The sequence below is a fragment of the Ranitomeya imitator genome, chromosome 3 (genome assembly GCF_032444005.1).
Source record: "Ranitomeya imitator isolate aRanImi1 chromosome 3, aRanImi1.pri, whole genome shotgun sequence".
NCBI classification, from domain to species: Eukaryota; Metazoa; Chordata; class Amphibia; order Anura; family Dendrobatidae; genus Ranitomeya; species Ranitomeya imitator.
In genome coordinates this window covers 325,751,531-325,764,148 of record NC_091284.1, presented here as the reverse complement: position 1 = coordinate 325,764,148, position 12,618 = coordinate 325,751,531, and the positions used below count along the sequence as shown (strand labels likewise).

The 12,618-nt window shown below is 44.2% G+C and overlaps 1 protein-coding gene across 9 annotated transcripts in view; it reads right to left on the bottom strand.

Annotated features, from left to right (window-relative positions):
* SCMH1 (Scm polycomb group protein homolog 1) overlaps positions 1-12,618 on the bottom strand; it is a 205,345-nt gene that overhangs the window by 78,371 nt on the left and 114,356 nt on the right. For all 9 annotated transcript variants that reach the window (XM_069756690.1, XM_069756683.1, XM_069756685.1 and 6 more), the window contains 2 exons: positions 8,083-8,171; positions 4,093-4,336 (listed from right to left, as the gene is read on the bottom strand). In XM_069756690.1, the coding sequence (XP_069612791.1) occupies positions 4,093-4,336; positions 8,083-8,171 (333 nt within the window). The remainder of the gene's footprint in view (positions 1-4,092; positions 4,337-8,082; positions 8,172-12,618) is intronic.

Sequence of the window (12,618 nt, the reverse complement as noted above, 5' to 3'; positions counted from 1 at the left end):
GGTCCTATTCCTGATTTAAGGTCTAGACTTTTAGCGGAGATGAATCTGTGCTGCAGCTTATGTTCATGATAAGTAGTAAGGCTCCTCCTCTACAGATAAGGGTAAAAAATAGCAAACACACATGGAAGGAAAGCCTTCCTTCATCTCAGAACTTCTGGAGTGAACAGGAAAGCAGGATTAAAGAAGGTAAGTACTTCCCCGAGCATATCTAAACTTTCAATAAACTGTGTATAAATCAATAGTCCAGTATATGTTATCTCCATATTCTTGATGTTTTAGTTTGTTTTTCCTGTTAGCTCATGTTTGGAGAAATTAGCTGCCCTGATGACTTATATACACTATACATAGAATATAAGGGGAAAACTGTTTTCTAACATCTCAAATTCAGAAATACAGTAACAAGATTGATGAGAACATATATATTTGTGCGTTCTGCAATATGATTCAGCACAAACAAGCTCCCTCCCTCCTCTCCTCTTCAATGATGTAAAGCATTTAGTGAGCTGTACCCTGAGACAAGCCTGACATTGAAAGTTCAGCATAAAGCTATCTAACATATTTTACAAGCTTTATACTTATCATCTGTCCTATTGATTTATGCAAAGATTGTTTTATTTATATCCTAAATTATACAGTGCATGAGTCTATATTGTTGCAAGAATTACAATATACCCGTATTTTTCGGACTATAAGACGCACCGGACCATAAGACGCACCCCAAATTTGGGGTGAAAATTGCAGAAAAAAAGATTTTTTATAAGATGGGGGTCCGTCTTATTGTCCGAATTTACAGTATCTTACCTGAGGGCTGGCGGTGGCAGAGCAGGGTCACAGGAGGCAAGGTGTCGGCAGAGGTGGGGTGATGCTGGGATCAGGAGGTGCTGGGATGAGAAGGTGCTGGGATCAGGAGGTGCTGGGATCAGGAGGTGCTGGGATCAGGAGGTGCAGTGAGAGGTATGGCGTGAGAGGGGTCCCAGGCTTACCGTGCAGGCAATGCAGGCTTACCGTGGCGGCAGAGGTGCGGTGGCAGAGGTGCGGCGGCAGAGGAGGCGCAGTAAGCGGGGTCCCTTTCCCCGGTATGGTGATGCAGCAGCCCGGTAAGCAGCAGAGCCGGGTGAATCCTGTTGTTATCGGTGGGTGCGGCCATCTTCCTGAGGCCGCGCGTGTGCAGATGAAGCGCTCTGCTTCCCGGGGCTTCAGGAAAATGGCCGCGGGAGGCTGCGCGTGCGCAGATGGAGATCGCGGCGGCCATTTTCCTGAAGCCCCGGGAAGAAGAGCGCTCCATCTGCGCACGCGCAGCCTCAGGAAAATGGCCGCCACCACCGATAACAACAGGATTCACCCGGCTCTGCTGCAAACCGGGCTGCTGCATCACCTCACCGGAGAAAGGGACCCCGCTTACTGCGCCTCCTCTGCCACCGCACCTCTGCCGCTGCACCTCTGCCACCGCACCTCTGCCGCCACGGTAAGCCTGCATTGCGACTATTAGACGCACCCCCCATTTTCCCCCCTTTTTGGGGGGGGAAAAAGTGCGTCTTGTAGTCCGAAAAATACGGTACCTTATTTTTTTACAGGACAAAAATATTTTGAGAGTGAATCTACATAATTACAAAATATCTGAGAAGCATCTTATGAAGTCAGCTGTATTTGAGCATTTTACAGTGACTCAAGATAAAAAAACATTTTGTGTATCAGTGTATAAGTGACTCAGATGAAAACAAATGCTGTAATGCCAAAATCAGTGCATAATCCAGAGGATAAACAGTCGCACTCAGACTCTCATATCATTTGCAAAAAAAGGATTTATTTCAATGACCAGATAAAGAAAATTGCTTCACCGCAGTAGAGAAATGCAAACTATTTCATAAGGTAATGTTTTGACCATGTCCCTGGTCTTTATCAAACCTTATAATTGAGATTCAAGGAAGGGTAGAGTAGTGTAAAGCTGCTAAATACTAAAGTCCCATTGTGGGCTGGTCTGGTGCTGCTTAGGGAATCACTGGTGAAATCAGTGCATACTCAGGCAGTGATAAAAACTGTAATGCCGCTGGGTTTATACCTTTTTTCCTTCGGCGTTACTTTTGCATGTCTCTGCTTTAACCCTTGCTCCTCTCCCCCTAACTTGCAGGGATACTGTAGTCTGTTACCTGTATGGACGCTGCTCACTTCCCTGCCACCGCTGCGTAGCTGTACATGTGCTCTGATGTCTTTGCTCTGCTGCATGGCCACTCGCATGTGCGGTCCCTGGCTGTCGCGGTGGAAGCTGTCCACGGCTTGCGAGGTCCTCTGCAGCTGGTGCATGACTTTCCACGTATGTCCAGGCTAGCAGTCGCTGCCAGGTGCCCTAAGCCACAGTTCCTGTGCTGACTGTGCTGTAATGGTTTCTGTTTGTGCTTAGGGTGCGCGCGGCCACACCTACCCTGCTTTTATTAGGGTTTGAGTGTGCACCTGTGTTGCTTCCTCAGCCTATTGCTGAGGAGCAGCTCCTATATAAACTCCCTCTTTCCTATTGGGCGTTGCAGAGCATTGCATTGTGTTTCTGTGTCTTGCCTTGTGAGGGATTCAGCTCCCGGTCTGTCTGCAGTATGTTCTGTTGGAGCGGATACCTGTCTTTTGCCTGTTCTGGGGGCAGAGTATGCAGATCCGCCTATCCTGGAGGCTGTATATCCAGATCCGTTTGTGTCTTGTTTACCCGCCTGTTCTTAGGGCAGAGTACCCAGATCCACCTATCCTGGAGGCTGCATATCCAGATCCGTTTGGGTTTCGTTTTTCAGCCTAATCTCGGGGCAGAGTACCCAGACCCGCCTAACCTGGAGGCTGCATATCCAGTACCTGTTCCTGTCTGAACTGTGACTGTTGTGTTATGTCCCTGAAGTCCTTTTGTGTTTGACACCCCGCACCCAGTGATTGAACTTTCTGGCCTCTTCTTTTAAAGATGGAGTCCGGTGTTCTTGCTGAGCTCTTACTATGCTGTGCTCAGCCTTCCATGCGGTGCTAACCTCGTCCGGTCCAGTTCCAGTCCAACGCTGCTTGCACCATCACATTTGAGTTCCTTCCTAGATCCAATGCCCGGAGCCTGACGGCCATAGCTAGGAACCTGATTGCCTTCGCTACCTGGTCCTGTGCCATCTGTGCCCCAGATGTCTATCCGTATTTTTGATGTCCTGATGCCCTGGGTTGCCACGCCTGTGTCCCAGTCGATGACCTGGGCTGCCACGCCAGTGTCCCAGATGTCTATCCTTTATTCCTGATGTCCATCCTATGTCCTATGTCCTGACTCCCTGGGCTGCCACGCCAGTGTCCCAGCCGATGACCTGGGCTGCCACGCCAGTGTCCCTGATGTCCTGCCTGTTTCTGATGTCCTGCCTGAGTCTGATGTCCTGATGTCCTGCCTGTGTCCTGATGGCCTGAGGTCCACCCTGTGACGACGTCCTTCTGGGATCGGTGTCTGATGTTCTCCTGCTGAGCCTGTGCTATGCCTGAAGCCTGAGAGAAAGGCCGTTCTAGTAAACCCGTGCCAGATGACGCTGGACTGCATCAACCCGTGATGACTCCTGCCATCGTCTGACGTCTGTCCAAGGTGTCCTGCATCTGTCCTGCCTGTGTCCTGATGTCCTGCCTGTGTTCTGATGTCCTGCCTATGTCCTGATGTCCTGCCTGTGATCCGACTTTCCACCGGTTTCCCGGGGTTCACCCAGTGACTAATTAAATATCTGTCCTTCCACTACAGTCTAATATGTGGATGGTGGGTTTGCTTGTCCGAACAAACCAATAGACTTTAATGTCTATATTCTGGCAAGGCAAAAATTGTTGTGTATGGCTGCTTTAGGCCACGTTTATATGTTCAGTATTTACTCAGTATTTTACATCAGTATCTGTAAGCCAAAACCAGAAGTCGTGATAAATGCAGAAGTGGTGACGTATTATACGTATTACGTAGAAACCTATTATACGTTTCCTCTGATTGTTCCACTCCTGATTTTGGCTCACACATACTGATGTAAAATACTGAACAAATACTAAACATGTGAAAGTGACCTTACTAAGTAGCTAACTAAAATAAAACACATACTTTTTCAGTGCAGTCCATACCTTTAGTTCCTGGAGGCTGAAGGTTGTCACCAGTCAGAGAGCACCATCCCACTGGAAAGATATCCCTGGAGTCATATCGGCACCAATAATCAAAAGCTCCTCTCCATCCATCAAACGTAACAAGGATCTCACTTCCCCTTACCTCCCCAATGGTCGCAGGGCAGATAAAATGGGGATTTTTTCTGTCTACTGCCTCCAGCTTCATGCCTATCTCAAAGTTGTTCTGAGTTGGAGAGGGAGGTTCCTGTAAAAAGACAGATACATGCTTGAGAACTTTTGTAAGGATCACATGAGAAAAGATGTACACTTTTTTAACTAGGGAAAAGACAGATTCACAATCTGCATAGAAGGGGTTTCATTATTGTAAAGGTCGAAATACACTATGGATTAAATAGGTTGATGGTTGAACAACCGGTGTACAAATAATCATCTGGTGAATGATAGTTACCCTGGCACAGCCATACACATTTTAGTCCACATTGGCCATTGGATAGCAGACTAAACATCATGAACTTACGGTTTGTATTTCAATTTGGGGTTATTGTTAAAGGTGGCAAATGGTTGCTACAGTTACATGACAACTCATCTACAGTTAGGTCCAGTGAAACAAGTTTTTGGCATTTTAGCGGTTTACCAAAACATACTCAAGATCTATAATATAACGCTGGGAGCGTCACTCTGTCCGAAGCCTTTATAGACTGCGCAAGCGCCGGCGCAGTCTGGACCCCACAGAGGGACGCTCCCAGGAGATCGCGGTATGCGTAAACACTGAACGCACACCGCGATCTCCCCCGGAGAGGCAGGGACCGTGGACGCGCCAGGAGGGTGAGTATTATATTCACCTGTCCCCCGTTCCTGCGCTGTGTGCAGCTCCGTGTCCCGGTCCTCTGCTGTGACGTTCACAGTTCACAGGGCGCGATGACGCGCTTAATGCGCGCCGGCGCCGCCCTCTGACTGAACAGTCACAGCCAGAGGAGTCGGAACACGGAGCGGACGCAGCGCTGGAACGGGGGACAGGTGAATATAGCAAGTGCCGGGGGCCTGAGCTAGCGGCGATATCGGCACCTGACCCCCACAGCGCGCCGGTGTCCCCGCCTGCTCAGGCCCCCCAGCACTCGGCGCCCAGCGACAATAGGTGAGTATGGTATTTTTTTATATATATATATATATATATATATATATATATATATATATATATATATATATATATATATATATATATATATATATATATATATATATATATATATATATATCGCAGCAGCATATGGGGCATATAATCCTATGGAGCATCTTATGGGGCCATCAACCATAATAGAGCAGTGTACGGGGGCATATACTATGGAGCATCTTATGGGGGCCATAAACCATAATGGAGCAGTGTACGGGGGCATACACTATGGAGCATCTTATGGGGTCCATAAACCTTTATGGAGCACTGTACGGGGCATACACTATGGAGCATCTTATGGGGGCCATCAACCATAATGGAGCAGTGTACGGGGCATATACTATGGAGCATCTTATGGGGGCCATAAACTATGATGGAGCAGTGTACAGGGGCATATCAAATGCTTAAGACAAAACTTCAGGCAGAAAAGACCCACAAACAGGAAAGAACTGTAATCAGCTGCAGTAAAGGCCTGGCAAATAGTCACAAAGAAGGAAACCCAGTGTTTGGTGACGTCCATGGCTTACAGACTTCAGGCAATTATTGCCTGCCAAGCATTTTCTACAAAGTATTAAAAATTAACATTTTATTCATGGTGATGTTAATGTTTCCAATTACTTTTGAGCCCCTGAAATGAGGAGGCTTTGCAGAAAAATAGTTGCAAGTCCTAAAACGTTTCACAGGATATTTTTAAATCAACACCTTTTATTAAAGTAACCTACAAACAGTTTCAGGTAAGCGCCGTTACACTGATTAAAATGATACCTTTTTTGATGAAATCTGTCTTGTGGTTGTTGTTTAATCTTTATTACCTAAAAGTCTACACTTCAATTGCATCTCAGTTGTTTCATTTTAAATCCAAAATTGTGGCAAGCAGAGCTGAAATCCCAAAGATTCGGTCACTGTACAAATATTTTAGGACCCAACTGTATATATTTGACACAATATATATTTGACCTTGCTTCAGCAAAAACAGGAGAACAGTGGAGGATATTGGACAGTTTCAGAGGGAAACCGTGAGGAAGTGTAACTGTAAGGGCAAACAAGATTTTAGTACGTAGAAAAACAGAGATAAAATCCTGTGATCCCAATGTATTGTTACCCCTTTATAAATCACTGGTGAGGCCACATCTAGAATATGGGATCCAGTTTTCAGCTCCACATTAAAAAGGGACAATCAGAAATTAGAGTCAGTTCAAAGGCGGGCAACTAGATTATTACAAGTGATTGAAGGCCTCTCATGTGATGAAAGGTTGGAAAAGTTGGGTTTGTTTAGCTTACAAAATAGATGTCTCAGAGGGGATCTCATTTACATGTATAAATATATGTGTGGCCAGTACAGAGGACTTGCACATGATTTATCCCTTCCAGGGACCATACTAAGGCCCAGGGGGACATTCATTACAGGTGGAAGAAAGGAGATTCCGGCAGATAAACAGGAAAGGGTTCTTTACAGTAAAGGCCCCTTCACATTTAGCGACGCTGCAGCGATACCGACAACGATCCGAATCGCTGCAGCGTCGCTGTTTGGTCGCTGGAGAGCTGTCACACAGACCGCTCTCCAGCGACCAACGATGCCGGTAACCAGGGTAAACATCGGGTAACTAAGCGCAGGGCCGCGCTTAGTAACCCGATGTTTACCCTGGTTACCATGCTAAAAGTAAAAAAAAAACAAACAGTACATACTTACCTACAGCCGTCTGTCCTCCAGCGCTGCGCTCTGCTTCTCTGCTCTCCTCCTGTACTGTCTGGGAGCCGGAAAGCAGAGCGGTGACGTCACCGCTCTGCTTTCCGGCTCACAGACAGTACAGGAGGAGAGCAGAGCACAGCGCTGGAGGACAGACAGCGGTAGGTAAGTATGTAGTGTTTGTTTTTTTTACTTTTAGCATGGTAACCAGGGTAAACATCGGGTTACTAAGCGCGGCCCTGCGCTTAGTTACCCGATGTTTACCCTGGTTACCAGTGAAGACATCGCTGGATCGGTGTCACACACGCCGATCCAGCGATGTCAGCAGGGAGTCCAGCGACGAAATAAAGTTCTGGACTTTATTCAGCGACCAACGATCTCCCAGCAGGGGCCTGATCGTTGGTCGCTGTGACACATAACGATTTCATTAACGATATCGTTGCTACGTCACAAAAAGCAACGATATTGTTAACGATATCGTTATGTGTGAAGGTACCTTTAGAGAAGTCAGACTGTGGAATGCCCGACCACAAGAGGTAGTAATGGCAGACACTATAACAGCTTTTAAAAAAGGGCTGGACAATTTCCTTTATACACATAATATTGCGGGTTATAGTTAATTTAATCTATGTAAATGGCAAAGTAAAACCCCATTCAAAACTCCGTGATTTTTTTGATGTTTGCAAAAAAATCTAGTTTGTTTTTTTATTAGCATGTCGGATCAGTTTTTCATTTAGTTTTGGTCCGTGCGTCTGTTTCTACCATCTGTGGTAAAAATAACTACTGGAGTTGTCTTCATTGTCTCCTACTAGCTAGAGAAAAGCTGAGAGCACTAGGATGCCATTATTGACTTAAATGTGAGAATTTGGTCACAATTGTAAATGAAAATTAACAGCACAAGATCGACAAACACCATCGTCTGAATAAGATCACAAATTGAGGGCTTAAATGATAACATTTAGATGTAATTAGGTAATGGCACTATGCTGTAGGTTGATATTTGAATAAAGCAACAGTATTTGCCACATAGAAGCACAAGATAGATCCCGAATCACGTCAGTTGTAATTGACTGAAGAGCTAGAGAAATTGTAGAATAAAAACATTATTTCGAAGAGAATAATTCCACTGTACCTTGTGGAAGATTTTAGCTGGTGCCATCTCAGCTCCATTTAGTGTCTTCAAAAGGAACATGGGCCAGGAGGAGGCATTAAGTCTAAAGCCTAAAAACAGTTTTTTTCAACAATTACAAATTCAATGTAAATAAGATGTATTCGATTGCAAACACTGTCTTTGCACAAAAACAGACTAAAAGGGATTTCACCATGCATGCTATTTATATGCACATGTAGCTCTTTCAAACACAAGTCCAGCAATATGGCCAGTTTGTTGTTCTGTTAATGAGAAATAAGTGTTTGAATTAATATTAATAAGCAAATGAGGCTGAAGATCAATGGTAGATCTGTCACTCCAGCTCTATTCCCCTCGCAGCATCACCTCCTCCTGCTTGACTGACACCCTTTATGCTGAGTGCCTTCAGGCAAAGGAGTAGTCAGTCATGCACGAGGAAGCAGCGCTGGGCGGGGAATAGAGCTGGAGTGACAGAGGCTTCAGATCTACAGCCTCATTTGCAAATCAAGTAAAACACTGATTTCTCAGTAACAAAGGAACGGCCATGTAAAACTATTGCTGGACTTGTGTTTGAAAGAGATACATGCACATAGAAATAGTTTTGGGGGGTGAAATCGTGAATACCAATTCCCTTTAATATAGACTTGGGTTAATATAAATTGATGTTAGCATTTACAGTGGGTACAAAAAGTTTTCAGACCCCTTTACATTTTTCACTCTGTTTCATTGCAGCCATTTGGAAACTTCAAAAAAGTCAATTTTTTTCTCATTAATGTACACTCTGCACCCCATCTTGACTGAAAAAAAAAAAGAAATGTAGTAATTTTTGCAAATGTATTAAAAAAGAAAAACTGAAATATCATATGGTCATAAGTATTCAGACCCTTTGCTCAGTATTGAGTAGAAGCACCCTTTTGAGCTAGTACAGCCATGAGTCTTCTTGGGAATGATGCAACAAGTTTTTCACATCTGGATTTGGAGATCCTCTGCCATTCTTCCTTGGAGATCCTCTCCAGTTCCGTCAGGTTCGATGGTGAATGTTGGTGGACAGCCATTTTCAGGTATCCCCAGAGATGCTCAATTGAGCCAATCAAGAATGGTCACAGAGTTGTTCTGAAGCCACTCCTTTGTAATTTTAGCTGTTTGCTTAGGGTCATTGTCTTATTGGAAGGTGAACCTTCGGCCAAGTCTGAGGTCCAGAGCACTGTGGAAGAGGTTTTCATCCAGGATATCTCTGTAGTTGGCCGCATTCATGTTTCCTTCAGAAGGAACAACCAGTCGTCCTGTCCCTGCAGCTGAAAAACACCCCCACAGCATGATGCTGCCACCACGTTTCACTATTGGGATTGTATTGGTCAGGTGATGAGCAGTGCCTGGTTTTCTCCATACATACCACTTAGAATTGTCACCAAAAAAGTCTATCTTCGTCTCATCAGACCAGACAATCTCATTTCTCATAGTCTGGGAGTCCTTCATGTGTTTTTTAGCAAACTCTATGTGGGCTTTCATATGTCTTGCACTGACGAGAGGCTTCCCTCGGGCCACTCTGCCACAAAAAGACGACTGGTGGAGGGCTGCAGTGATAGTTTACTTTGTGGAACTTCTCCCATCTCCCTACTGCATCTCTGGAGCTCAACCACAGTGATCTTGGGGTTCTCTTTATCTCTCTCTCCAAGGCTCTTCTCCCACGATTGCTCAGTTCATCTGGACGGCCAGGTCTAGGAAGACTTCTGGTGGTCCCAATCTTCTTCCATTAAAGGATTATGGAGGCCACTGTGCTCTTAGGAACCTTGAGTACTTCAGAAATTCTTTTGTAACCTTGGCCAGATCTGTGCCTTGTCACAATTCTGTCTCTGAGCTCCTTGGTCAGTTCCTTTGACCTCATGATTCTCATTTGGTCTCACATGCACTGTGAGCTGTGAGGTCTTATATAGACAGGTGTGTGCCTTTCCAAATCAAGTCCTATCAGTTTAACTAACCCTTTTCTGACATATGACATACTATCCCGTCGAGGTGGGGTGGGCGATCAAACATGATCGCGGTGTGCCGGCGGTATAGGGAAGCATCGCGCAGGGAGGGGGCTCCTTGCGGGCTTCCCTGAGACCCCCGGAGCAACGCGATGTGATCGCGTTGCTGCGAAGGTTTCTTACCTCCTCCTTGCAGGCCCGGATCCAAGATCGCTGCGGCATCCGGGTCCTGCAGGGAGGTGGCTTCACTGTGCCTGCTCAGTGCAGGCGCCGGGAAGCCAGGAGAAATGCACGTCAGATCGCTGATCTGACACAGTGCACAGCAAAGTGTCAGATCAGCGATCTTACACTTTAACATGATGCCCCTGTTGTGTTATAGTGTAAAAAAAAAAAATATTCACATGTGGAAAAAAAATTTAAAAAAAAATTCCCCCAAAAAATATTCTTCCTATAAACACATTTCTTTATCTAAATAAAAAAAACAATAAAAGTGCACATATTTAGTATCACCGCGTCCGTAACAACCCCACCTATATCACTAGTTAACCCCTTCAGTGAACACCGTAAAAAATAAATAAATACATAAAACGAGGCAAAAAACAACGCTTTATTCTCATACCGCCAAACAAAAAGTGGAATAACACGCGATCAAAAAGACTGATATAAACCGCTGAAAACGTCATCTTGTCCCGCAAAACACGAGCCGCCATACAGCATCATCAGCAAAAAAATAAAAAAAGTTATAGTACTCAGAATAAAGCGATGCAAAATAATTATTTTTTCTATAAAATAGTTTTTATCGTATAAAAGTGCCAAAACATTAAAAAATTATATAAATGAGGTATCGCTGTAATCGTACTGACCCGAAGAATAAAACTGCTTTATCAATTTTACCAAACGCGGAACGGTAAAAACGCCTCCCCCAAAGGAATTTCATGAATAGCTGGTTTTTGGTCATTCTGCCTCACAAAAATCGGAATAAAAAGCGATCAAAAAAATGTTACGTGCCCGAAAATGTTACCAATAAAAACGTCAACTCGTCCCGCAAAAAACAAGACCTCACATGACTCTGTGGACCCAAATACGGAAACATTATAGCTCTCAAAATATGGTAACACAAAAAATATTTTTTGCAATAAAAAGCGTCTTTCAGCGTGTGACGGCTGCCAATCATAAAAATTCGCTAAAAAACCCGCTATAAATAGTAAATCAAACCCCCCTTCATCACCCCCTTAGTTAGGGAAAAATTAAACAATTAAAAAAATGTATTTATTTCCATTTTCCCATTAGGGTTAGGGCTAGGGTTAAGGCTACAGTTAGGGTTGGGGCTAAAGTTAGGGTTAGGGTTCGGGCTAAAGTTAGGGTTGGGGCTACATTTACGGTTGGAAATAGGGTTGGGATTAGGGTTAGGGGTGTGTCAGGGTTAGAGGTGTGGTCAGGGTTACCGTTGGGATTAGGGTTAGGGGTGTGTTTGGATTAGGGTTTCAGTTATAATTGGGGGGTTTCCACTGTTTAGGCACATCAGGGGCTCTCCAAACGTGACATGGCGCCCGATCTCAATTCCAGCCAATTCTGCGTTGAAAAAGTAAAACAGTGCTACTTCCCTTCCGAGCTCTCCCGTGTGCCCAAACAGGGGTTTACCCCAACATATGGGGTATCATCGTACTCAGGACAAATTGGACAACAACTTTTGGGGTCCAATTTCTCCTGTTACCCTTGGGAAAATACAAAACTGGGAGCTAAAAAATAATTTTTGTGGGATCATTTTTATTTTTTTATTTTTACGGCTCTGCATTATAAACTTCTGTGAAGCCCTAGGTGGGTCAAAGTGCTCACCACACATCTAGATAAGTTCCTTAGGGGGGTCTACTTTCCAAAATGGTGTCACTTGTGGGGGGTTTCAATGTTTAGGCACATCAGTGACTCTCCAAACGCAACATGGCGTCCCATCTCAATTCCTGTCAAATTTGTATTGAAAAGTCAGACCACGCTCCTTCGCTTCCGAGCTCTGCCATGCGCCCAAACAGTGGTTTACCCCCACATATGGGGTATCAGTGTACTCAGGACAAATTGTACAACAACTTTTGGGGTCCATTTTCTCCTGTTACCCTTGGTAAAATAAAACAAATTGGAGCTGAAGTAAATTTTTTGTGAAAAAAAGTTAAATGTTCATTTTTATTTAAACATTCATAAAATTCCTGTGAAACACCTGAAGGGTTAATAAACTTCTTGAATGTGGTTTTCAGCACCTTGAGGGGTTCAGTATTTACAATGGTGTCACACTTGGCTATTTTCTATCATATAAACCCCTCAAAATTACTTCAAATGAGATGTAGTCCCTAAAAAAAAAATCGTGTTGTAAAAATGAGAAATTGCTGGTCAACTTTTAACCCTTATAACTCCCTAACAAAAAAAAATTTGGTTCCAAAATTGTGCTGATGTAAAGTAGACATGTGGGAAATGTTAGTTATTAAGTATTTTGTGCGACATATCTCTGTGATTTAATTGCATAAAAATTCAAAGTTGGAAAATTTTCAAAATTTTCACCAAATTTCCATTTTTTTCACAAATA